This window comes from Microtus oregoni, unplaced genomic scaffold (genome assembly GCF_018167655.1).
Source record: "Microtus oregoni isolate MIOR12 unplaced genomic scaffold, Mior012 000005F_ref0000423, whole genome shotgun sequence".
In the NCBI taxonomy this organism is placed as follows: Eukaryota; Metazoa; Chordata; class Mammalia; order Rodentia; family Cricetidae; genus Microtus; species Microtus oregoni.
The window spans coordinates 17889287-17916293 of record NW_024543064.1 but is presented as its reverse complement, the minus strand read 5'-3'; the positions used below and the strand labels follow the sequence as shown (position 1 = coordinate 17916293).

The 27007-nt window shown below is 45.8% G+C and overlaps 1 protein-coding gene across 1 annotated transcript in view; it reads right to left on the bottom strand.

Moving 5' to 3' along the window:
* Clic4 (chloride intracellular channel 4) overlaps positions 1-27007 on the bottom strand; it is a 57379-nt gene that overhangs the window by 11428 nt on the left and 18944 nt on the right. The window contains exons 2-3 of the mRNA XM_041651966.1: positions 10609-10718; positions 298-423 (exon numbers count right to left, since the gene is read on the bottom strand). Of these exons, the coding sequence (XP_041507900.1) occupies positions 298-423; positions 10609-10718 (236 nt within the window). The remainder of the gene's footprint in view (positions 1-297; positions 424-10608; positions 10719-27007) is intronic.

Below are 27007 nucleotides of genomic sequence, written 5' to 3'. Positions count from 1 at the left end.
AGTGTCATCTTCTCATATGTAGACAAAACACTCAAATACATAAAATACACAAATAAATACATCTTTACAAAAAGAAAAGAAACATATTTTCAGGTTAATTAAGCCAGTAAAGCCTAAAAGAAAACCAATAACACTTTGAAAATAGAAGGATACAAAACCTTCTCTGCAGCTTAAATTTCCACTACAATGCCAGAGTCCTGGTTGTCAACTCTGCAGGAATCTAAAGCCATCGGAAGAGTGCCTGGAAACAAAGCTTAATTCAAAGTGTGGCACTGTGTCCACAATTCTCATACTCACTTGGGGGGGCACAGGACTTCTTCAAGAAATTCCTCAATCTTATTTACATCCGTTTTGACCTCGCTGTTGAAGGTTATAAACGGTGGGTGGGTCCCGGGAGCCAAGTTCTGCAGATCTGCAGGCTTCCTGTTAGGCAAAACAGTGGTCAAGATGAGATCACTTTCCACTCTAAAGGCAGAGCAAGTTCTCGGCGGTTCTAACTCTTAAGCGTCTGGAAGAGCAAGCCCCAGTGTTTGCTCACCTAGTGTAAGAGTGCACAGCGCTCTGACAAGCACCGACCCCACACACAGCACATCATGTATGGTAAGAGCAGTAAGAGTCACTGATTTATCAACCAAAAGACAATCCTTCATCCCTGGGCCTGGAATATGTTTGCTCTTACAGAGGACCGATGTTTAGCTCCCAGCACCCACACAGGACAACTCACGACCACCTGTAACTCCAGATCCACAAGATCTGATACCCTCTTCTAGCCTCCATCGGTACCAGCACTCACATGCACAGGCACGTACAGGCACACAAACACATGGTTTAAAAGGAGTAAATAAATTTTAAAAAGATAAAAAAACCAAATTCCTTCATTCTCATTCCAAATTCAACTAGGCAGCTTAAAGGTGGTGGTAAAATGAGGGGCAAAGACTTAAGTCAGTCTGCGGCTTCAACCCTAACACTTCCTACCTCTGACCAGGAGAGAGGAATCAAACTTCTTCAGGCCCGCAGCCTTTCCCAATTTTGTTTTGCTTTGTTTGGGGGTGGGGGGTGGGCATAAAACAAAGAACAAGCTCCCGCAGTCCTGAGCCTTAAGAAGAAATCCTGATCCCTGTACTATCTCTACATGAGTTAGACTAACACAGAGAAAGATGCCTGGGAGGGTATCTAGTCTCCCAATACGTAAAAGATGGTATGAGCAAGGTAGAAAATAGTACAAAATAGGAGCTGGAGAGAAGGCTCAGAGGTCAAGAGTGCTGGCTGCTCTTCCAAGGGTCCTGAGTTCCAAGGGTCCCGGCAACCACATGGTAGCTCACGACCATCTGAAATGAGATCCGATGCCCTCTTCTGGTCTGCAAACATGCGTGTGGGCAGAACACTCTACATAATAAATAAATCATTTTTTAAAAAAGGAAATAGCACAAAGTAGATATTCAGCATGTTAAAAATACAAGAACTTTTTCAAATTAATTTTAAGCCATCAAAAGATTAAGTAAAGCCAGGAATGGTAGCATACCCTTTAGTCTCAGCAGATCTTGGTGAGTTTGAGGCCAGCCTAGTCTACATAGCTAGCTGAAAGACAGCCAAGGGTATAGACCTTGTCTCCAAAAGGAGACAGACCCTGTCTCAAAATAAATAAATAAATAAAGTAAGTAAGTAAGAGGGAGAAGAGACTGGAGAAATGGCTCAGCCGTTAAGCGTACTGGCTGGCTACTCTTCTAGAGAACCAGTACCTACATGGTAGCCAAGAATTAACTGTGACTCAAGTCCAAGGGGATCCAATGTCCCTCCACAGGCTGTAATGATTCCAGAGGGAAAGGGACATGGTGGGTGAGAGCCAGAGATGTCATACACCATGCAGACAGAGCTTGAGAGCAGAGTTTATTGAGAGAAGGGTAAAGGAGAGAGAGAGAGAGAGCACCCAAAACCTGCTTGCCTCTGCCTCTTCAGAAGAACAGGAAGAGAGTGGCAATGGGCAGAGCTTGTCTCTTTAAGGGACCTTTTGCACCTGCATACCCTGGGCTTGCTAGGCTGCACTGCCCACTGCCTGAGTGCATCCCACCAGGTAACAGGGGTCTGCATAATGCCTGACTCCTAACACAGGCACTGCACAGACATACACAGAGGCAAAACGCCCACACGCATAAAATGAAAATAAAATCTAAGAAGAAATAGAATTGGCAAGAGGCAACCTGGGAGTGGTGGCACACCTATAATCTGAGAATTCAGGAAGCTAAGGCAAGAGGATCAACCCTGGCCAGACTGGGTATCACTCAAAGAATGAAGACAGTAGAATCTCTAAAAGCAAGACTATCTCAAAGACAATAAAGAGTTAGGAGAGCCGGACAGTGGTGGCGCACGCCTTTAATCCCAGCACTCGGGAGGCAGGCGGATCTCTGGGAGTTCGAGGCCAGCCTGGTCTACAAGAGCTAGTTCCAGGACAGGCACCAAAGCTACAGAGAAACTCTGTCTCGAAAAACAAAAACAAAAACAAACAAAAAAAAAAAAGAGAGATTCAATGTGCAACAAGGAAGACATTTTCCTACTAGGTATCAGTATTGTAAAACACTGATAAAGATGGCTAACTTTATAATTATAACCCCAACAGCAAGGAATATTGCTCTTACTTGACTAAATAAAGCTTACCCCGCCCTCCAGGGAATATTAGCATCAGTGTGTGATTGGTGTATTATTTGGTCAGTGACAAGACAAATCATAAAGCATCATGACATTCACTCTGAATCTAATCTCACCTCTGGGACATGTATTTCCCAAAGCTAGGCCTAAACTGGGCACAGTGGGGCTCGCCTTTAATCCCAGCTCTCAGGAGGCAGAGGTAGGTGGATTTCTGTGAATTCCAGGCCAACTAGGACCCTACAGAGACCAATATAGAGGCCCTGTCTTTGGGAGGGTGGCAGAGGAGGTCAATAAACAAAGTGAGGTCTAGGACCCTTTTGTTTTGCAGCTCACGTTTAAAAATTCATCTAAGCTAGAGAGATGGTTCAGAGGTTAAGAGTGCATGCTGATCTTCTAGAGGACCCAGAGTTCAGTTCCCAGCACCCACACAGGGTGGCTCACAGCCACTGTAACTCCAGCTCAAAGGATCTGATGTCTCCTGCTTCCTAGGGCACAGCACTCATGTGCACATATTCACACACCGACAGACACACGTACCTCCTCATAGCCCTGTGTGGTGACCAGACGTGTAGCCCAGCACAGCACATATCCACACATAGACACACGTACCTCCTCATAGCCCAGTGTGGCGACCAGACACGTGTAGCCCAGCACTCAGGAGGCTGAGGCAGAATCCCTTCACTCCAGAGCAGGCTGGGCTGCACAGAGTTCCAGGCCAGCATAAACCACAGAGGACACACAGAAAGCAAACGCCCACAGCACCTGGAGACATACACTGAGAGAACTAGAACAGAAATGGCCAGGAATTACTCGGAAATATTTTAGAAAAAGATTCACTGTGTTCAAATTCACTTGAACCCACATCCAAGCTGGTACTGAACTTCTGATGCTCTTGTCTTTGCCTCCAGAGTACTGGGATTATGGGTGCGGGCTACCTACCATTCCTGGCTAATTCTATCCTGATATGTTTGAAATTTTCATAATTAAAAAAGAAGCTAACAACATGTCCCTTCAGAGAGCTTCCCACACCATCACAACCCACAGAGCTATTTATCTTATTTTTAAATTAGCCAGCCCGCCTGCTCTTTTCCTTCCTTCCTGACCACAAATGCAAAGAATTTGAATTTTAAAATTTTTTTTAAGTATATCACAAAGAAGAATTACTTTGACATTAAAAAGGATTTGCAAAAGAATGGACTCTACACAGTACAATTAATCCTGCTACAGCCATTTCCCCAGGCCCCACTCATTCATGCCTGCTCTCTGGTTCTATCTTTTAATTTAGGTTAGGAAAAAAGTGCCTCTTTCTTTGGCTATACTCCAACCAAAGATAAAAAGATTAGCTTGTGCTGATGTTTTTAATCCCAGCACCGGGGGGCATAGTAAAAGCATAAAGGTGAAAACATAAAGTCTGTACTTTTATGAATGTTATTTTTTGAACAGGTTGGAGTTGGATAAAAGGGAAAAAAAGGCTCAGTGTTTTAAAAACAGCCCAAGGAGGGGACCACGTAATTAGTTCCTGCTTCCACTGCTGGGTGTGGCAACTTTTCTTAGAGAAGGCGCAAAACAAATGAAGTCAGAATGAAAGGACTGGATAGAGCCTCGACTGCTGGCTCTAAGGTCACCTACACCACCAGTGACCAAGCAGACAGCAGCTAAGCAAAGGTATGCAAATGAAGCCATTAGGGCTTCCAGGGTCCCGTTAACAAAGCTTTCTGTAAGGGGGTAGGTTAGGTTAGTTTTAACTTTAATGGAGTTAAGGGTTCAGAATTGGTTTTTCAGGATCAAATGATTTGTAATAATAAAATCTGACTAATTTAGAGGATTTATTTGACAATGGGACATGAAGCCAGGCATACTTATAATAACCAATTTTCATCAATATTAATGACTGGTTAACTAGTCTATCTTATTTCTACTTGAAAGCTATACAGACTTTGAAAACAACAAAGGCTGTAAAACTGCTTTCAAGGATTAGTTGTTGACATAAAGGCCCTTCTATCTAGGGAGCAACCTCAGCATCTCTCAGTGGCAAGCAGCAGAGATAAAACAGGAGTGCCAGGCAGGGAGGAGACTCTTCCACACAGAGCCACCTGTGACTGCGGGTCCTCCCCTAGTGCTCGCGTGACCCACGACAGCCCCTTTCCCAGATGTCTTCCAGACAGGAGCTGCGGCTGGAGACAAGCCACAAGGTACCGGCTGAGCACTCTAGGACATCTGGTTTATTTCCTAAAAGGCCCTCAACCCATATCCTGCAGTTCACTTAAGATCATTCAACTTCCCCAAGTGACAAAAGCCAGGGCCAGGGGTTCACACCTTGAAACTCTGCCTGAGCTGTGTGGACCTCCAGAGCTGAGGCCAGGATCTGACTGTAACTCTGCTTTACCCAGGGGTCTCTGATGAAATACATCAGCCCATTCTTTCCCATTTTGTTTCTAGATGAAAACCAAGAACAAACAAAAAGCAAACACCGAAACAAGAAAAAGAACAGGAGAGAAAGGAAGGAAAAAGGGAACCCAGTTGAGGCTAATATTGTAATAAATTTAAGTGGCTTGATTTCAACTGAAATCTAACTAACTCATCCTACTTACAGAAACGGGAAGGCTGGTGGCTTGGTATAAAATGAGCAGAGCACAGCTATCCCACATGGGAGCTGGCTCTCGGTCACCTGTCACCTGTCTCTGACTGGGGGCGAGGGGGGGGGCTGTCTCTTGAGTTCTCTTTCAAAGGTGCCAATTTTCAAAGCATAGCATTATATACGGCAAGAGAGTACTTGACATTATATAAACAATCAAAAGGGGGGGGGGGCGCCCAGCCTCGCAAGGGTTAATAGCAGGGCACCTCTAATTGTTGTGTAATATTTCGCTCAATTGGTTGCTCCTTACTATGAAGGATCTGCAATCTTCTGGCTGACTAATAAAGTCACAGCGGAGCAGTCACTGGCTTCTCCTTCCTAAGGTCTGTCTAGTTATAGCGCTTACAGGATTTCACTGAGCTTCGCTACATGTCATAATCAGCTCATTGCTGTCTACTTCAGTATCAGTTTGTGATACAGATGATAGATAGATAGATAGATAGATAGATAGATAGATAGATAGATAGATAGATGGTGTGAGTGAGTGAGTTTGCTTTTGCTTTTCAAGACAAGGTTTCTCTGTGTAGCCCTGACTGTCCTGGAACTCACTCTGTAGACCAGGCTGGAACTAACCGTCACATGTGAGGGCCTGAGTTTGTATCCACGACTCTCGCATTAAACAGTTACATATGGGGTCAGGCGGTGGTGGCGCACGCCTTTAATCCCAGCACTCGGGAGGCAGTGGCAGGCGGATCTCTGTGAGTTGAGGCCAGCCTGGTCTACAAGAGCTAGTTCCAGAACAGAAACCAAAAACTACGGAGAAACCCTGTCTCGAAAATCAAAAAAAAAAGAAAAAAAAGAAAAAAGAAAGAAAAGAAAAAGAAAAATTCTCCTAAGGAAGAGGGGCAGAGGGAAGAAGACAGAAAGCAGATGGACAGACACACAGTATCTAATATCACAGTCTTGAGACAAACTGCAGGGCTGGTCTAGAGTTCTCAGAAGCGTCATAGAGGAAGACGAAGTCCTGCCTTTCCCGGATGACTAAGGGCCACAGGAAGCTGGCAGTTTCTCTAGAAGCCTCCCTGTTCCACTACATTCACCCTCCACATGGGTCACTCATGCATCCGTTACTGAAGAGCTACCAGGAAATGTCACTCATCTCTCAACTTCAGACAGTAGGACAAGACAGACATATATGATGGTAGCTCTTGTTTTGAGGGATGGTTGCTCATGTTGTAGCTGCTGTTTAGAGACAGGGCCTCATGTATAGCCCAGGCTGGCCTGGATCCAGAGATTCTTGTTCCTTACAATCCTGGGACTGCAGGCATGCACCACCATGCCCAGCTTGAGACACAACAAAACTGAAACCACCTTGTGGGTCTATTTGGAAATTAGATTTTGCTCTGAATTTATGACTCTTTTTAAAAGCTTTGGCACTCTCATTTCCATTGCTCTGTTGTTTCATTATAAAGAAACTACATTGAAGTCTAAACTATCACCATAACAGTTTTGTTACTATAGTAACTAGACTCCGAACTGACTAATGCACTGTATTACAAATAGTATGCCTCCATTTGGGGTAGGAAATCACTATGACAGGGCAAGTAAGATGGGTTTCCGTGTTTAACAGAGAATAGAACTGTACATTTCCCAGGGTTTTAAAAAGTAACCTCTATTTTCTATAATTTCTACATGTAAATAACTGATTCACTGGTATTATGGCAGACATGACTGCTTTTCATGATAAAAAGTTAATGTTAGGGCTGGGGAGATGGATCAGTATAAAAAGTGGTTGCTGGACAAGTATGAGGACCAAAGTTCAGATTCCCAGGACTCTTGTAAAACCCTGGTGTGGCCACCATATGTGCCTGTAACTTGGAGAGACAGGCAGATCTCAAGAGCCAGCCTGGCCAAAATGGTGAGACCCTGTTCTCAGAGATGGAACAATGGCCCAGAGGGTAAGGAACCAGCTGCCCTTCTAAGAACCCATAAAGTAGGCCACAAACTATCCGTAACTCTAGATCTACGCTATCCCATGCCCTCTTCTGGCCTCTGTGGGCACGTTGTGCACAGACATATATGCAGGCAAATACCCATGCACATAAGATGAAGGAGAGCCTGTTCTCAAGGGATTATGATGGAGAGCCACAGAGAAGGACACTCAATATTCCCTTCTGGCAGCATACACAAGCAGTCAGGCAGACAGAAAGAGTAAACGTCTTAAAGTTACAATTTCTACACAGGTCCCCAAAGCAGAGGTCATCAGCTGTACAGAGAGAGGCAGCTGACTTAGTGTGTGTCCCGACTGTCTCTCTTCAGATCACTAATTTTATATACTTTGTTTTGTTTTTGTGTTTTGAGACACCATCTCTAACTACCTGGTTAGCCTGGAACTCATCAGAAGGATGAGATCCATCCTTCTGCCTCTGCCTCCCAAGCTCTGAGATCACAAGCGAACCTTCACCTTCTTACACCTCCGGCTTTCTCCTCTTCTCTCACCTTCAAAGCTGAGCTATAGGACTGGAAGGTTTGACTCCGACGGAACTAACAGCAGTGGAGGTACTGGTCTCTGGCTTAGGAACTCTGGGCAGAATGAGGGTAGTACAAGTCTCCAAATTTATTAAGACTCTGGTTACCCTGGTTACTGCCATGAGCCTGTCAGTCAACAAAAGCCCTGTAAGCCAATAAACTCTAATCGTTAAGAGGTCAAAACCAGCTGGGCGGTGGTGGTGCGCGCCTTTATTTCCAGTACTCAGGAGGCAGACGCAGGCGGATGTCTGAGACAGAGAGCCTGGTCTACAGAGGAGTTCCAGGGCAGTGAAAGCTAAACGAAGAGAAACCCTATCTTGAAACTACCGACCAAAAAAGATTAAAAAAAAAAAAATCTTAAAATAGTCAAAAGTACCCTAAACAATGCCCACCACACAGCTGAGACTGAAGGTTAGCCTTCCCTTTGACCTAACTTGAAAGAGCAACTGACCTCCAGAGGGTGAGGCTTCTTGCCCTCAGACTCAGGCTTACTTCTGGCGGGGCTCTCGGTGCACAGCCAGGCCCTACTCCTTTCTCCCAAGCTACCCTTTTATCCTCACATGATGACATGTGTCTGCTGCTGGACTCCCAGATCTAAAACATGTTTATCTGCAGCTTTTGTTCAAATAGCAATGGCTGAGATAGAGATTCTTTCTGTGGCCTGGATGCCATTTTATCTAAAATGCCTTTAATACAACTTCACCATGAACAGAGAAGCAGACTTGGAAATAACTCCCACTGGAGCATTAAGGCTGCATTGGAGGCAGGCACTGGCAGGGCTGGAAGGCTCACAGAAGGCACGCATACGCCAGCACAGTCATTAACACCGACTGAGACTTAGAAGACACGCTGTGCCAGAGCCAGACCTCGCCTGTTCTTACGGGGGAAAGCTAACAATCACTGCTTCAGGGTACAGAGTGGGCTTCTCAGTAGCTCTCGGGGGCCGTCACTCCGAGCTGGCATGCTCTGGGATCAGTACTTTCGGTGCAGAAGTAGGCAATTTCCAAGATATTCAAGAAAATAAGCTCAGTGGGTATTTTCTCCCCCACAGACTTTAAAACTAAACGTACGTTATGGAAGGTTCTTCACACCGTGGGGCACGTCACTCTGGTGACAACTTTATTATCTGTTGTTTCTGAGCCAGGGTTCATTCTCTTGGGTCACTCGCTTTTAAAAATATTCAAAACTCTGTAAGCCCATGGGACAGGTCTGCACAGATAAACATCACAGACCATGCCTAAAAGCTGGGGTCTCCAGGAAAGGACACTGATGACCTGGCTGGAGGGGGAGGAGTCATCATGTGAACCTTCATTTTATCCTCCTGAAGGTTAATGGAGTATGGGATCAAACACCCAGAACACCTGCACTTGGGAATGGACGGGCAGGGATAGGGGAACTGCAAACCTTGTGTCTAGGAGAGGAAAGTATCTTGTTTGTACTACAGACCCAAGATTTCTAGAGAAAACCAAAACCCCAGACCCTATCTTTAGCTGTTCTCTTCTATTGATCTGATACGTAACCCTAGAAAATGCACATCCTTGGTAGGTTCTGGCTCTGAGACCCCAAATACCTATGTCCTATGTATCAGTTTTTGTATATGGAGTACAATACTTTCAGGTACACCAGCCCTCAAGCACCAATCAGCTTGCAGCAGTAACGCCTCCCAGAGTCTGTAAAGGAGAAGAAGGCTCCGATGCACTTATTCTCCACCATATTCGGCATTCTGGACAATCAGGCACTGTGCTCAACTACTCAAAGAAGTCTTTTCAAAGCATGGCAGCCAGCTCATTTGTTCCGAGCTAAAACTGGAATAGGAGAACACCACGTAGCTTAGGACATGGTAAGAGTGTGTGTCTGGGGTATGGTCTATTTTTAGGAGTTAGACTGAGAAGCTTCCTTTTTGAATATATGTAGAAAAATAAAAAGTAATAGCAGGGTCACTGTGTGACTTATTCCACTCTTAAAACAGCTCTGTCCAGCAGGAACAGACCAGGGTCTTCTCAGGAGCCTGCAGTCATTCCAACGCTTATACCAAAGGCTTATTTCCTACATTCACAAACTATCTCCAAAGGGGTTCCTCAAAGACTGGTTATTTTCAACAAATACACTTTTTTTCCCTTTTTGAAATAGAGTCTCTCTCACTCTATAGCTCAGGCCAGCCTTGAATGAACAATCCTCCTGCTTCTGCCTCCCAAAGAAGAGTCACCCACCCAATTAAACAAATATGTTTTTAAATCTTCAGTATTTCAAAAACTGTTCCAAGGTCGAGCGTGGTAGTGCGAGCCTTTAATCCCAGCACTCAGAGGCAGGCCGACCTCAGTGAATTCGAGGCCAGCCTCGTCTACAAAGTTAAGTTCCAGGATAGCTAGAGCTGCTACACCGAGAAACCCTGTCTTGAAAAGCCTAAAACAAGAAAGAAAAAAAAAAAACTGTTCCAAAGAAGTAAAAAATAAATAAGGCACAGGCAAAGACACCGTGGGATGCTAACCTAACTGGGAACCGCTCTATGACAACTCTCAGGATTAAAAAACTGTCTGCCGTCACACAGCAGTCTGACAAGTTTCCCCTAGACACTGTTAACAACTTGAAATGCTTAGAAAGTAATTAGTAAACAAGGCTGAGGCATTTATCTATGTCAAGGGCACTATGTGGAGCTACGGGGATGGCTCAGTGTTAATCAAACACACACACCACCCCTTGACTCTAATGTTTGTACAAGTTAAATCTAGCCTTAAACAGAAAACTTGAATACTGTGTGCTTCCTTCACGGGCGATCAAAGCAAGGGCAGGAAGGGGATCCAAGCTAGGGATAAACTACACGCTTGCAAGGCAGTTAGTTCCACACCACAGCCGCGTCTTACCTTTTCAGGTCGACGGTTGTGACGCTAAACACAACTCCTTTGAGCCAAAGGATCATGAAGAGCCTCTGTGAGAAGGGGCAGTTGCCGATGCTCTCGCCATCACTGCCAGCCTGCAAACAGAATGAGACATTTAAAACCAAGGTCAAAAATGGGGGCACTCAAGCAGCAGAACTCTCACGAATTCCGATCTGAAATATTAGGAGTGGCAAGGAGGGTGGAAATGCAGGTCTTAATTGCTTTGGTCTTTCATTTGCCTCAGTTTCTTCTTAGTAATGACTAGTCCAGCAGAGCACTGTTCCAGACGCCTTTGTATTGTAAAGGAGACTTTGTCACCACTTTTCAACATGGCGGCCAGCAGCAACATCTGGCCAACGACTACTTAAAATAAGGATAGTGCCAATCTAATGAAGACATCATTTTACTTATCTTTTTATCTTTTCTTTCTTTCTCTCCCCCCCCCCTTTTTTTTGGTGTTTTGTTTGTTTGTTTGTTTTTTGAGACAGGGTTTCTCTGTAAAATAAATAGTCTTGGTTGTCCTGGAACTCACTTCGTAGACCAGGCTGGCCTTGAACTCACAAAGATCCACCTGCCTCTGCCTCCCAAGTCCTAGTATTAAAGGTGTGCGCCACCTCATTTTACTTATCTTAAAAAAAAAGTCACATTTGTTCTGATTTTGCAGCAAGCCTGGTCTACAGAATGAGTTTCAGGACAGCCAGGACTGTTACACAGAGAAACCCTGCCTTGATAAACCAAAAAAAGTCACATTTGGCTAATAGCTGTGTGATGATTTGACTGAGGCGCTCCCCATATGTTTTGGTATTTGAATACTTGATCTCCAGTTTGTGGCACTGTTTGAGTATGGTTAGGAGGTGTGGCTTTGGTGGAAGAAGTATGTCACTGGGTGTGGGCTTTGAGGTTTCAAAAGCCATATGCCATTCCCAGTTTGTTGTTTCCTATTTGTGGTTTGAGGTATGAGCTCTCAGCTGCTGCTCCAGCAGCCAAGCCTGGTGCCTGCTGCCATGCTCCCCACTGTGATGGTGATTGACTCGCTTTTATTCCTCTAGACCCTGAAGTCCAAAACAAACCCTTCCTTCTCCAAGTTGCCTTGGTCTTGGTGTTTATCACAGTAACAGAAAGTAATTAACAAAGGCTGCTATGCTGAAGAGTGCACCATACCCAGGACACATATATCCCTAACGCAGGCAAAAGGCAAAGTCTGCCATGGCTCTGAGAGTATTCTTTCTTTGGCGGGGGTGGGATGGGGGGGTGGAGGGGGGAGGTCGGCAGAGTTTCTCAGTGAAGCCCTGACTGTCCTAGAACTCACTTCAAAGACCAGACTGGCCTCAAACTCACAGGGATTTACCTGATTCAGTGTCCCGAGTGCTGGGATTAAAGGGTGCGCCACCACAATCAGCAACAGTATACTGTACATGGCAACATAAAACCAGGAAATGTATAGATGTCTGTCTCCAAAGAGTCACCAAACATCTCCCATCAAAGAAGGATCTATTGTTGGGCAGCGGTGGCGCACGCCTTTAATCCCAGCATTTGGGAGGCAGAGGCAGGTGGATCTCTGTGAGTACAAGGCCAGCCTGGTCTACAAAGGGAATTTCAAGATAGCCAGAGCTAAACAGTGAAAAACCAAAAAGAATCCATTATAAATATCCTCCACCCTTGTTATCCATGGAGCAAGGAAACCTGACACTTTTACAAAGCTTTTCCTAATCTACCTCATGAATGAACAGTTAACTTCCCAGAGTGCAGCAATGAACATGGCAGAATTTTCCCAAGTCCAAGCCAAACAACTCTTTAATTTTTATAAGGCATGCGCCAAGATTAAAAGGGAGATGGATGAGGAGTGAACTTATAGCACATACTTATAAGGCAGAGGCAGAACAATCAGGAGTTCAGAGTTATCCTGTACTACATCGCAAGTTGGAGGCCAACCTGAGCTACACCTCACGACAGAAACACCCTGATTACTCCTGCTGGTCCTGCACAACATGGCCAACAATACTATTTTTTCATCTCAGTTTATCTGAATCCTTCTGGGACTTGGACTCACCAAAGCAAAACAGGGCACAGGAATATGGAAGTCCATCTGCATGTTTGCAGACACAAGGAATATGGAAGTCCATCTGCATGTTTGCAGACACAAGGAATATGGAAGTCCAGCTGCATGTTTGCAGACACAAGGAATATGGAAGTCCATCTGCATGTTTGCAGACACAAGGAATATGGAAGTCCATCTGCATGTTTGCAGACACAAGGAATATGGAAGTCCAGCTGCATGTTTGCACACACAGCAGACACAACCATGTGAGCGAGCGCCCATGAGCAGAAGGCAATTGGCATTACCACTCGCTGTGCAACGTACCAGAATTCTTGAGTTTCCTTTGGGGTAAAAAACCATTTGAGGCTGGTGGTAGTACACACCTTTAATTCCAGCACTCAGGAGGCAGACAGTGTGAGGCTGGCCTGGTCTACATACAGGGCTACACAGAGAAATACTATCTTGGGAGGGAGAAAAAAGGCATTTGAACTCAAGGGGCTTTTTTTGTTTTTTGATTTTTGTCTTTTGACAAACACTCATACACCTAGAATAAAAACATACAATGTTTTTAAAGAAACAAAGGAATGAACTGGAGAGATGGCTCAACAGGTAAAGAGCTTGTCGCACCGGCTGATGACCTAAGTTTGATCCCCAAAAACCACATAATGGTGGAAGAGAACCTACTCCACAAACCTGCCCACAGGCCCACCTCCACCTGTGGGCTGTGACGAGTGTACACACACAGAATAATAATAATAAAATAATAAAACCCAAGGAGAACATTCAAAAACAGACTCTGGCTTCACATTGCAAGACTGCAATTTCATGCTAAATTGGGAGTAATTAAAGACATTTTGTGAGCATCTCTAAAAAAAAAAAAAAAAAAAAGACTGCAATTTCAGAGAATCCAGGGGTGGGGCAGGACCCTCACTTCACTATTGGCGTCCACAGAGATGCAAAGGGAAAGGAGAGTGTGCAGGTCATCCTGGTAAGCCAGGTAGGAAGGTCGAGAAGGCTCTTGCTTCTCTGTCAGTTCCCAGGTCTAAGCTCTGCACTGTGGTTGTTCCCAGAGACCTAGTGGGGCACCTAGACACCCACCTTCCTGGGCCTGCAGTGCTGCAACCGCTCTCTGTCCCTGCTCTCGCCTCCTCTCACTGCGCTGTCTGTCAGGACTGAACAGAAGAGTCAATGAAATGCCCAGGGTTCCACTGAGAAATTCCATGCAATACCAAGAACTCAACCCTGAATTTTTAAAACTCAACCAGCAGATGCCAAGAGCAAGATGACCGAGATAGAAAATTACCTGACAAAATATCTAGGAACTGTGATAAAAGCGCTTCAACAATCAAGTATCAGTACCTTGAGACAAGTGAAAAACTAGCAAGCCTCAGCAAAATAGTCTAAACAGGAAACTCAAAAAACCACTTAGAACTAAAGTTATAGTTACTGTTTGCTTGGAAGTGTCACCCCAGCCCCCTGGCATTCATTTTGGAATGTTTGAGTGGAAAGTCCCAATTCAAGCCCCGTCCCCTGGGAGTTGCCACAGTCCAGACTCCATCTCCGAGAAAGCCCGCCAAATGGTGACCCTTCCCCAGAGAGGGTCAAGACCACGCCCACAGGCTATTTAAACTGCCCCACAGAACAAACAAGTGGTCTTCCCAGCTTTCCCTCCCCTCCCCTCCCCTCCCCTCCCCTCCCCTCCCCTCCCTTCACCTCCCCTCCCTTCACCTCCCCTCCCTTCACCTCTCCTCCCATGTTGTCCCAGAGGGCCACCCGGGTGCGCTGGCAACCATTAAACTGGGCCTTTCTCTAATTTGGTTTGATTTGGTCTGATTTGGATTATTGTGACAGCGGAGAGGCTTATCGGGCTGGGAAAACTTTACAGTAGCCAAAATAAGAGGCTCAGAAGATAGACTCCGCTGTGATTGTCAGTAGTGTCTCCCAAAGGCCCGCCTGGTAAAGCCTTGGCCCCATGGCCTACATGGAAGGCACTATGGATGGCCTAGTAGGAGCTTTATGTCACTGTGGGCATACCACTGGCAAGATTATGGAAACTCAGTGGGCGGTGGTGGCACATGACTTTAATCCTAGTACTCTGGAGGCAGAGGCAGGAGGATCTCTGAGTTCAACACCAGCATGGTCTACATAGCTAGTTCCAGGATGGTCAAGGGATATGCAGATAAACTTTGTCCAGATAAAAAGAAAAAAAGAAAAAAAATGAGACCTCAATATCTTCCTCTTCTCTTTTGCTTCTTGGCCAAAATAAGCAATTTGTTCTGCCATACACTATCAGCCACTGCCATCCACTGCCACATGAGAGACCCAAAGCTGTAAACATCAACACCATAAACCAAAACAAGACTTTTCTCTTCAGAAGTTAGATATCTTGGGTATTTTATTACAGTAAAGAGCTAACTAATACTGACTAAAAGTCAAAGAGATGACATGCAGGAAAAAAATTAAAAGAATAAAAGTCATGCAATCTGAACAAAGGAGAAAAGGTAGGCTTAAACTGAATATATAAAGACAGACATGTGGCGCACGCCTTTAATCCCAGCACTTGGGAGGCAGAGGCTGGCAGATCTTTGTGAGTTCAAGAACAGCTTGGTCTACCTAGTAAGTTCCAGGACAACCAGAGCTACATATAGTAAGATCCTGTCTCAAAACAGCAACAACAAAAGGACTATTGGCCACTTTTGATGTAGGACCCAGCCGTGACCAGCTCAATAGAGGCCTGAGTCTCAGTAGTTTACCCAGGTTCCAAGAAAGACCACAAACTGAGACTACCCAGGCACCACCTAGGAACAGACCATCCAAAGGAAATTCCTAACTTCACCTGCCAGAGCACACCCATCGCTCTTCACCAGGACACCCCTAGGGTCCTGAGCCTTAGAAATCCCTCACCCCCACCTTTACTACTAGAAAAACCAGACCCCAACGGAGCTCGGGGCTCTCCAACCACTCCAATACAATGGACCCACGGAGAGTCCGAGTTTGCAAACTTGTAAAGAAATAAAGGCCCTTTGCTTTTACATACAGGACTTGGTCTCCTAGTTAGTTTTAGACGGACTCCGTGATCTGAGCATAACAGCATATATCTGTGCTCCTAACACTCAGGAGACTGAGACAGGAGGACCACCAGTTCAGGGTTGGCCGAGGGTACACAACAAACCATAAAGGACGTGGGGGTGGGTCGTAGCCGTCACTGGAGTTTTGTTCTTCTGAAAGGGGTGTTTCTGTCTCTCGTGCGGCCTGACATGGCTCTTGCTCACTAGCCCTTCCCCCTCCAGGCCTGTTGTAATTCTGCAATTGCACAATACTGGCATTTAACGAGAAACCGCTGGATTAGCTCCACATTGCAGAATAGGGTCAGGAGTAGACTCCATGAATATTTTAATGTTTCACTAAGTCAAGGTTAAGGAACTGCTCACTTAGAAAACCTAGCTTAATCAGTCCTTAGAGCAGTTAAATTTAAAAATAACTAACAGGGGGAGCAGGCTTTAACAACTTTATCTCTTTCCTGGGACTAGGAGTGAGAGGTGATGTGACGGGGGAAAGAGAGAGAAGCTGGGACCTGAAGACAGAATACTCTCCTATCCGCTAAACTCTTTCCCTCCACACATTTTCTCGGTGCACACAGAGCAACGTGTTACCCCAAAAGAATGACTGAAGGTTTGTAATACCACATTTACCTTTAGTGTATATACTATTGATCTAATGAGGTGTCTGTAGATGTGGGGGTGCACACCCACAGTCCCAGAATGCAGGAAGCTGAGGCAAGAGGAATGAGAGTTTCTAACAGACTACATAGTCAGTGTATCTGAGGCCAACATTTCTTGCTCTATAGGTTCAAGATCCCAGCTGAAAAACAACAAAACAGGAGGGAGGGAGGGAGGGAGGGAGGGAGGGAGGGAGGGAGGGAGGGAAGAGCTGCCTGAACACTTAAATGACCTCCTTTGCCTCAGATTTATTTACAAGTCACAAAGCAGCAGCATCTACCCGCTATCTTCACATTCTGGTTGAAACCACTCTGCTCTCAGGGTCTCACCTCTCCAACTGGGTCTGCAGAGTACACAGGAGCACAAAGTTCAGACCCAGACACACCTGGAATAGTGACTTTACTACTTCATTAGCTGTGCGACCTTCAGTAAACTAACATCTGTGAAAGCGGACTCATTACACATGTCAGAGATCGGCTAGGTCAGGATACCCATAGTGACCAACACATGCTAACTGAGTTTAAGAACAGTTCTTGCTGTAGGGCAGTAGTGGTGCACGCCTTTAATCCCAACACTTGTGAGGCAGAGGCAGGCGGATCTCCACGGCCAGCTTCCAGAGTGAATTCTAGAACAGCCAGGGCTGTACACAGAGAAACCCTGTCTCAAAACAACAAAAGATGCTGGCAGTGGTGGTGCACACCTTTAATCCCAGCACTCCGGAGGCAGAGACAGGAGGATCTCTGTGAGTTCCAGGCCAGAGTAAGTTCCTGGACAGCCAGGGCTGTTATACAGAAAAAAAAAAAAAAAAAAAAAAACCCTGTCTTGAAAAACCAAAAAAGAAAAGAAAATTCTTCTTTACAGCAAGGTCTGCGCTGAGGCACCAGCTGAGAGGCAGAGCACTTGCCTGGCATGCATGTCCCAGCTTCGAGCCTAGTGAGGGACTAGGCCTTGGACCAACTCTGGTAGGCAGACAGGGAGAGAGCGGGACCAAGGCTAGGTAATAAAGGGGGCAAATTTCCAAGATGGCCAGCTTCTTCCTCAACCTCCTGGTGATAAAACAGCTTTTGTTTCCCACCAGCAGGCCCCCTGCTGATGGACTGATGAGGACAGGCCACACACCAGTCATGGACCCATCTGCCGTCCTGTGTGTCTTCAAGTTCGCCAAAGTAAAGTAGGGAAGGAAGGCCCTTCGGAGGCTTTAAAAGCCCTAGGCCTCAGAAGAGCTTGGATTTTTCTGCTGTGCAAAGGGATTTTTTCCTATGTGTCTGCAGAGCGCATGTGTCCTCACCTCACATGCCTGCCTTCCCATGACTGCTACTTTGTCTGCAGAGCGCATGCTTCCTCACATGCCTGCCTTCACATGACTGCTGCTTCTGTCTGCTGGGCTTCAGGCTTTTCTGCCTTCTAAGTCTTCAGCTGGCAGAGAAAACAAGCCCAATCCAGATCCCTAGACTGCGTCATTTCAAGATTGTTTCACTAGCAATGGAAAAAAATAAAAATAAAAGCATCACACGGCCTAACAAGACCATAAGTTCAAGTGCTCAGTCACTGGGATCCCCTGAGTTCCTTGTCTTTCAGCAGCAGGGGAAAGACTCTAAGAACCTTTTTAAATTTTTCCTGTGTTGCACATGTGTGCTAGCTAGCTTGTGTTTGTACACAACGTGCATGAAGGTGCTTATGGAACTGCGTTTTAAGACACACACACACACACACACACAGTCAATGAGAAGGCTTGCAGCACTAGCTTGATGACTTGGTGATCCAGGGCCCATGTAAAGATAGACAGAGAAAACTCTACTCCACAAAGTAGTCTTCTGACATCACACACATACACCATGCCCACAGACATACAATATTAATAACAATTCCATATGATAAACTGAGTACAGTAATTGGAATGAAAGCAAAAATAATCTTTATTGAGGATGTCAAAAATTTCAAGCCATTGCCAGTCTGCACCTCATCATAGTACTATAATATGATAAATAAAGTCAATCACTGTGTTTTCAAGCTTTATATTTGCAAACAAAACAGTCAAGGACAAGACTGCAGATTTGGTCCGGGGCACACAGTCAGAGCTACCTAAAAGAGACCCTGTGTCAAAAGAACAGCATCAGCGACTGCAGACTTCAGGTTCCCATTTCCTAGTTCAGCATCGGCACTGCCAGCTCCTGACACCCATGCCACCAGGCAGGAGTTGATTGATCCCTTCTGAATCATACACAACCAAGCAGGGCTAGATGCAACTCCAGGCCAGTGCATGGAACATTACCCCTGAAGATGAACTCTGCTCTTGCAAAGCAAGCTCTTAGAATTAATCCAGTTAATACTTGGATTCGCTCACTCAGCAGAGGGTGGCAGCTAGGAACACTCACCGAGACACAGATTCTCAGACCCCACCCACTCCCTCTAGTCAAGAGACCTGTCCTGGCTAGGCTGTTTGCCTCCCCTACAAAAAAGAGCTATTCAGAGCTCAGTGGATGTTAAAGGAATTGACAGTTACCACATACAAAGGGTTAGAAATAGCACGAGGCTATGCCTGCCCTTTCTTACTTTCAGCATGTAGAATTCATGTGCAACAAATGAAATAGATTTAAAGGCAAATTATGAGAGCCCGCCTCCAGATGTGCTTTAGGACGCCTGTAGTGAGTTCTGAACTGCAGCTTTTACAAAACACTTCTGGTAATTCAAAGTCTGAGGCATTTGGTGGGTACGTTGTATTTTCATAAACACTGACAAAGAAAAATGATTGAGGGGGAGAAAAATGAACACCTGGAAAGAACTGCCCCATGGTTAAACTCTCCTTTGGACTCTGCCCTTTGGAGGCCAGTCACTGATAACCAGTGGGTAAATAACTGTACGCTTCCCCCACCCCCTGATAAAAGAATGCTTCCTGGCCCAAAATGATGGCACATGCCTTTAATCCTGGCAGTAGGGGAGGCCAAGGCAGGAGGGATGGTCTCTGTGAGTTCAAGTGTGGTTTAGATGGCAAATTCCAAGCCAGCCAGGGCTACTTAGTGAAACCCTTTCTCAAAAATCAAACAAAAAGAAAGCTACCCTAGCTCATTTTTTTTCTTTTTCTGAGACAGGGTTTCTCTGTGGTTTTGGAACCTGTCCTGGAACTAGCTCTTGTAGACCAGGCTGGCCTCGAACTCACAGAGATCCACCTGCCTCTGCCTCCCAAGTGCTGGGATTAAAGGTGTGAGCCACCACCACCCGGCTCCTATCTCACCTTAAACTAGAGCATTCCCAAATTTAATTAATCCGAGCCAGTTTATAGTCTCAAAAAACCACCCTGACACTGAATTCGAGAACCGGCCAGGCATGATGGTGCTAGTCTTTAGTCTCGGGATTTGGAAGATAAACAGAAGGATCTCAGTGAGTATATTTTTTTTTTAACCTCTTTTTTCTTGGTGATGAGACAAGCACACCCTAGTGCGCAACCATTTAAAATTAAATTTCAAAAACTGGGCATAAATAGCACATGTCTGTCTGGCCTCTAATCCTAACCGTCAGGAGAGAGCAGCAAGGGGATCAGAAGTTGAAAGTCATCTTCAGCTTTATAAAGGCGGTTAAAGAAGAGCCATCCTGTGCTACATGACACACACATACACACCCAAAAAAGGGAGGGCTGGAGGTGATGGCTTAGTCTAATAAATGAATGAATGAATGAATGAATGAATGAATAAATAAATAAATAAATAAATAAATAACCAAACAGGGGTAGGGTCTTGAGAGACAGCTTAGCTGTTAGGAGTACTTCCTGCTCTGGCAGAGGAACTGAGTTCAGTTCGCAGCACCCACTATAAACTCCAGTCTCAGAAGATTCAACAATTTCTGGCCTTTTCCGTTAACTGCATGCACATGTGCATACAAATATACACAGGTATAAAAATTAATAGATTCAGCCGGGCGGTGGTGGCGCACGCCTTTAATCCCAGCACTCGGGAGGCAGAGGTAGGCGGATCTCTGTGAGTTCGAGACCAGCCTGGTCTACAAGAGCTAGTTCCAGGACAGGCTCCAAAACCACAGAGAAACCCTGTCTCGAAAAACAAAAAAACAAACAAACAAAAAAAAATTAATAGATTCAAAGTGGGTGGAAGCGGGGTTGCCTACTTGTTTTCCAGAAGCATATGGGCTAGGATAGAGAGATGACCCAGTGATTAAGTGCACTTGCTGCTCTTCCAGAGAACCCAGGTTCAATTCTACATCTATCTGTAATTCTGGTTCCAGGGACCTGACACCCTCTTCTGGCCTCAGCAGGTACCAGGTACATGAAAGATGCACAGACATATATGCAGACAAAACATCTATACATCATATAAAAATGCTAAATAAAATGATAGGCAGTCTGCCAACAGCAGCCAAGGCTAACCTCTGGTCTTTACATGTACACATGTGCACACAAACACACATACAAATGTACAAATGTTTGACCATTCCCGAATCATGTGGGGACTGTGTTAGCTAAATGCCTGCTAAGTGCAAGTCTAAAGCATCCTCTTCACCACGGCTGCCCATGGTCACAGCTGCCCACAGTTACAGTTGCCTGTGGTCACAGCTACCCCTGGTTACACCTGTACAGTTGGGGAAGACGCTTCACTGTCTAGACTCTCAAAATGTTGTCTTTCCTTGGTAAATGACCAAATTCTGACTCAGCTACCAACTGTGGCTGATAGTTCTATTTTTAAAAGAAAAGGTGTGTATGTATGCGCGCGCATCTCTAAAGCTGGAGGGTCTGGCCTCCTCCCTTAGATGTGGTCCCTGCTGTGATCCCACTACACCTCATTCCTTCCATCCCGGACTGTGTGATGCAACCAAAATCATGGTGTCCTCTGTCTGCAATGAACTCTGCTATCCTGGCCCTTCAGGTCAAGCCCCAAATCCCACCTCTAAGAAACTACTAGGTTACTCCAGCCCAAACCAATCATCTCAAGCTGTGTTGCAGCAGATCGTGAGATCTTGTAAAAGTGTGGCACCTGATTTCGTAGCTCTAGAGCCATGATCGAGGCTCTCCACCCTTACAGACCGATGGGCTAGAGCAAGCCTAAACCCTTTCCTTAGCAGTGAGGACTCCCCTGTGACCCCGAGTCAGTGTGCGCTGTCACTCTCTCCGTCTGCGTGCCTATGGCCCGTGCTTGACTGTATCCACCTCACTGTTTTTCTGACTTCCCATGAGACTTCACCTGCCATAAATACTGCACCACTTAGTAGCCTTCAGGACTGGCTAACAGTTAAAGCTTATGACTTGAATGTGCTTTAGGCCAGTGCCATAGAAAAAGTGTTACTTTTTCCTGACATATTTTTATCAAAAAATTTAAATTCAGGAGCCTGGGGCGTACTTCAATTTGTATACGGCTTGCCTAGCATGCACAAGACCCTCAGCACAGCACTCCGGTACTTGGAAAATAGAATCAGGAGGATCACATGAATAAGAGCTGGGACAGAGCCCAGTGGCAAAACGCTTTCCTCACATACAAAAGGCCTGGAGTTCAATTTCCAGAATCTTTCATACATACACAGACACGCACGCAGGCAGACAGACAGACACACACACACACACACACACACACACACACACGCCCCAAAGATTCTAGGAGGGACTCCTTGGATGTGACTGTTGTAGAACTGATAGCATCCTGCTGTTGAAGTCAACACCAGAAGACTGAGCGGCGAGTCAGGAAGGAGCAGCTGGCATGTGATGTGCCTGCTGCCATGGAGCCACATTCTACTGCATTTTCATCCATCTATCTCCTTGACTGCTGAAGCCACACTGAACTCGCTCGGATGTTGTTGATCAGAAGCAGCTAAATCAACACTGTCGTTTGCGTCTAGTTTAGACTAGCTGGAGGCTGGGGTCAGCTCAGGGGATTCCGTCCCCACTACCACCAATGGGGCAGCACAGTATGAAGGAAGCAGCAGCATCCCTGGGTGCTCCCCAGGCTGCTATCTAGACTATGCAGGGAGTGAGCTGAGTAACACTGGCCCTCCGAGGTCTGGAGGTCTGCGAGCAGGACCTCATACAGAACAGCCTGTGCCTGGTTTCTCAGCGCTGCACACGTCCTCGCCTCCCAAACACTGCAGCAGGCAAACAGGGAAAGAACAGACCTGATCTCGTGAGGAAACAGGTACTAGAGATAAATATTCCAACACCACTAAATGCCTAAGGGTAGCCCAGCATGCAGAGAAAAGACAAGGGCCCTGCTTCAGATGAGCTGCTCACAGGCATCACCTAGACTAAGGAAAACGCAGTTTCCGTGAGCACAAGGCCAGGCCACAAAAGACATCCGAAACCACATTAAAAGGTAGATTTTTATCTATGTATTTATTTATTTTTAGTTTTTTGAGACAGGGTTTCGCTGTAGCTATCAAGCCTGTCCTGGAACTAGCTCTTGTAGACCAGGCTGGCCTCGAACTCACAGGGATCCATCCGCCTGCCTCTGCCTCCCAAGTGCTGGGATTAAAGGCCTGCACCATCACCACCCAGCTCCTTTTTTTTTTCTTGAAGCAGGGTCATAACTATATAACCCTGGAACTCACTGTGTAGCCAATATGGCCTCACACCTGCCTTTATATAACTCAACATATCTAAAGGTAGATTTTTATGCTCAAAGAAGAAATAATTTATTGGTTTGTTTGAAAATATTTACCAAGTGCACGCTCTCTCTCTCTCAAGAAACATTTCTCTGTGCAGCCCTGACTGTCCTAGAACTCGCTCTGTAGATGAGACTGGTCTCAGTATCCGCCTACCTCTGCCTCCCAAATTCTGGGATTAAAGGCCCAGCCTATGCCTATGAAGAGCATTGACGTCGGTGACTCTAACAAGCACAGAACACCTAGTTTGAAGCACACTGGTGCTTCTACTTAAGTACTTATATGATACTGGAGACTTATTTATCTCTCTGGTTCTCAAGGTTTTTTCTCCATAAAATGGGGAAGAACATGCACTTCAAATTATTACAGCTATCCAATGAGTGATAGATGGAAATTCCTAAGAATACAGCGGACATTAGAAGGTGATCGGTAAGATTACATTGCAAAGAAGGAAGGGCAGTTCTGAATTGATGGGCGTGGCAGGAGGAAGAAGAGCAGGTGAGATCCCAGCACAGGATATTAGGTCAGCACTAAAGAAAGGAATGAAAGGAATTGATAGGGACCCCGAGGCCAAAGATCAATTTCCATTTAAGGCAATAAGAAGCTAAGAAGAGAGAGAGAGAGAGAGAGAGAGAGAGAGAGAGAGAGAGAGAGAAAGAAAGAAAATGGAGCTGCAGGCCTGGAACTGCTGACAGACAGACAAGAGCCAAGATGGCAGGAATGCTTAGAGGCAAAGGCGATAGAAAGAAAGTGTGGTCAAACTAAACCAGGAGAGTACAAGCCTGTGCTCAAGGGCCTTCAGAAGCTTGGGTTAAACACCTGGTAGAGTGGGGGGCAGGGGGCAGAGAGCTAGAGCCTGCAGCAGTGCAGTGTCCAGGCCTTCCAGACACAGAGGGGTCTATTCCCCTGTGGAAATAGGGGATTCCCCTGGAGAATCTGCAAACCAAACAACTGCCAACCTCAGCACACACTTGGGGAGAGAGGGAGGTAGGAATGAGGTTTTTCTTTTCTTTTTCATATTTAAGAAAATGCAACCTGGTCAGGGTGAGATATGTCTTTAATCCCAACACTTCGGAGGCAGAGGCCGGCAGATCTCTGTGAGTTCGAGGCCAGCCTGGTCTATAAGAGTGAGTTCCAGGATGGTCAGAGATGCTATACAGAGAAACCCTGTCTTGAAAGGAAACAAAAAGAAAAAAAAATGCACCAAATGTTTATAAATGCTGCACAAATATTAAAATGTTTAACTATAACAGAACTTGAATTTTAAAATACTGAGTGCATCACTGGAGGGAATTAGCCCCAGCTGAGAGCGCCCCAGGACACCGGGTTCCCACTTGAAGCACATGCTGAACAGGAAAAGAAAGCTCTAATCTGTACTAAAATCAAACCTGATTGTCTCTGCCAGAACCCTTTTTAAAAATGACACCTGAGCAGAGCGGGACCAATGAGAACTATGGCTCTGCCTAGCGTACTCACTGTCCAGGAGAAGAGTGGCTGCTGCTTCTTCAGCAGAAATTACATCAGTTTGAAACCTCAACTGAAAGTCATCCCATCTCTTTCCCCCAAATGCTTCAATGAGACCTATTTTTAAGGTGGGCAGGGGGGCACACACCTGGAGGTCCAGCCCTGGAGAGGGAGGCAGCAGGAGTATCAGGAATGCAAGGTCAGCAAGAGACCAGGTCTCAGGAGAGAGGAAAAGGAAACAGTTGTGATACCTGCATTCAGAGGCTGACGCCGAGAACTGCTGCTAGTTCCAGACAGCCTGGGCTAAGGGTTAGACCATGTCCCCAGGAAAAAGAAAGAGGAAAAGGAAAAAACTGTTAGGAATAGCAAGGGTCAGCACATCCCTCTAACTCCCAGCATTCAGGAGGCTGAGGCAGAAGGATGGCATGTTTGAGGCCTGCATAAGATTCATAGTGAGACCCAGTTACAAAAACTAAATCAATGGCTGAAGAACTGGCTCTTGCTGCTCTTCCAACAGATCTGAGTTTACACTAATGTCAGGCCGCTCATAAATGCCTCCAAACCCTGCACACACAGGGTACACATCTACACAGACACATCCACATAAATAAAAAACTTTAAATAAACAAGCTGAGTGGTGGTGGTGGTGCACACTTTTAATCCCAGCACTCGGGAGGGAGAGGCAGGTGGATCTCTGTGACTTCAAGTCTGCTGTGGTCTACAGAGCAAGTTCCAGGACAGGTTCCAAAGCTACCCTGTCTCAAAAAAGAAAAGGAAAAAAAAAAAAACCTAAATAAACAAAAATTACAGGGAGTGGTGAGCTCCAGGTGTCAGTCAGACCCCCTCAAAAAACAAACAAAATTAACATAAATAATTTTCCTTTTGTTGTTTTGTTTTGTTTTTCAAGACAGGGTTTCTCTATAGCTTTGGAACCTGTACTGGACCTAGCCCTCATAGAGCAGGCTGGCCTCGAACTCACAGGATCTGACTGCTTCTGCCTCCCAAGTGCTGGGATTAAAGGGCTGAGCCACCACCACCCAGCTCCTTTTTTGTCCTTGAAGCAGCGTTATAACTATATCTCCCTGGAACTCACTGTGTAGGCCAACCTAGCCTCACACTACCTTTATTTAACTCAACACATCTAAAATATCATCTCAACATAAAGCATTAGCCCAGATTGTGGCGCACTCCTTTAATCCCAGCACTCGGGAGACAGAGGCAGGAGCGATCTCTGTGAGGGTGAAGTCAGCCTGGTCTATAAAGAGAGGTCCAGGACAGCCAGGACTATACAGAGAAAACCTGTCTTGAAAAAACAAAAGAAGCCGGGCGGTGGTGGCGCACGCCTTTAATCCCAGCACTCGGGAGGCAGAGGCAGGCGGATCTCTGTGAGTTCGAGACCAGCCTGGTCTACAAGAGCTAGTTCCAGGACAGGCTCCAAAACCACAGAGAAACCCTGTCTCGAAAAACCAAAAAAAAAAAAAAAAAAAAAAGAAAAGAAAAAACAAAAGAAACAAAGAATATAAAGCATTACATTCTTCAAGTCTTCAAAGTCGGGTGCATATTTTATGAGTAAGGTACATGTCAATTCTCATTGAACATGGTTCAGGTACAAGTGTCAGCCGTGGGCAGTGCCCATTGTGCTGGAGGGTGGCAGTCTACACAGAAGAGCCCCTAGGAAACTTTTGTCATGTCATGTCATGTCATCATAACCACAGACTGAAGATATGAGCCGGACAGACCAGCAGACAACCAGGCGAGCCGAACATGGCGGTTCACTCCAGACCCTGCTCTTCTTTTTATTCCTGTGTTTGTGCCGTGTGGGGGTGTGATGCAGCTGCCTGCAGAGGCCAGGGCTGTCACCGGCTTTCACCACCACACACTGTTCTTGGGAGTAGAGTTTTCACTGTGACATATCTGAGAGTCACCATATATCAACCCAGCTTTAGGATACCCCTAATTCAGCCTCTGGGGTGCTGGCATCACAGGTGCGGGCCCAGCCTGTAAGACTTCATTTTATTTTATTGAGAGAAAGAGAGGGTATGTGTGTGTGTGCACGTGTGAAAGAGAGAGAGGATGGGGGGAGGGAGGGAGGGAGGATATGGTACGTGTGTTCAGTGGCACACCCAGGGAGGTGAAAGGACAATTCTACAGAAGCGAGTGTAGTGAAACCCTGTCCAAAAAGACAACACCCTCATGACCCCTCTACGTACGTACACACACAATTACACACATGCATGCACACACACACGCATGTGCACATGCACGTACACGCCGGCCAGGCTTTAACTTTCTGTCTGGGTCTCCACTCAAGCCCAAGACTACAGCCTTGGCATATAAAAAACCTGGACTAGACTAAACAGCAACCACTTTACAGACAATAGCAGAGACCTGTCACCATGCATGCAGGAGTTAAGCCTGGCTTGCCAGTTCCATGCCTTTAAGACTTTAACACTTCTCACTAACCTGTTATTAAGTAGAGACCAGTGGCTATAGAATAAGCTCCTGGCCAAACCCAAATTGCATGCTGTAAGCTTAAAGACCAAATAGACTTTTATCTGTGGTGACCACC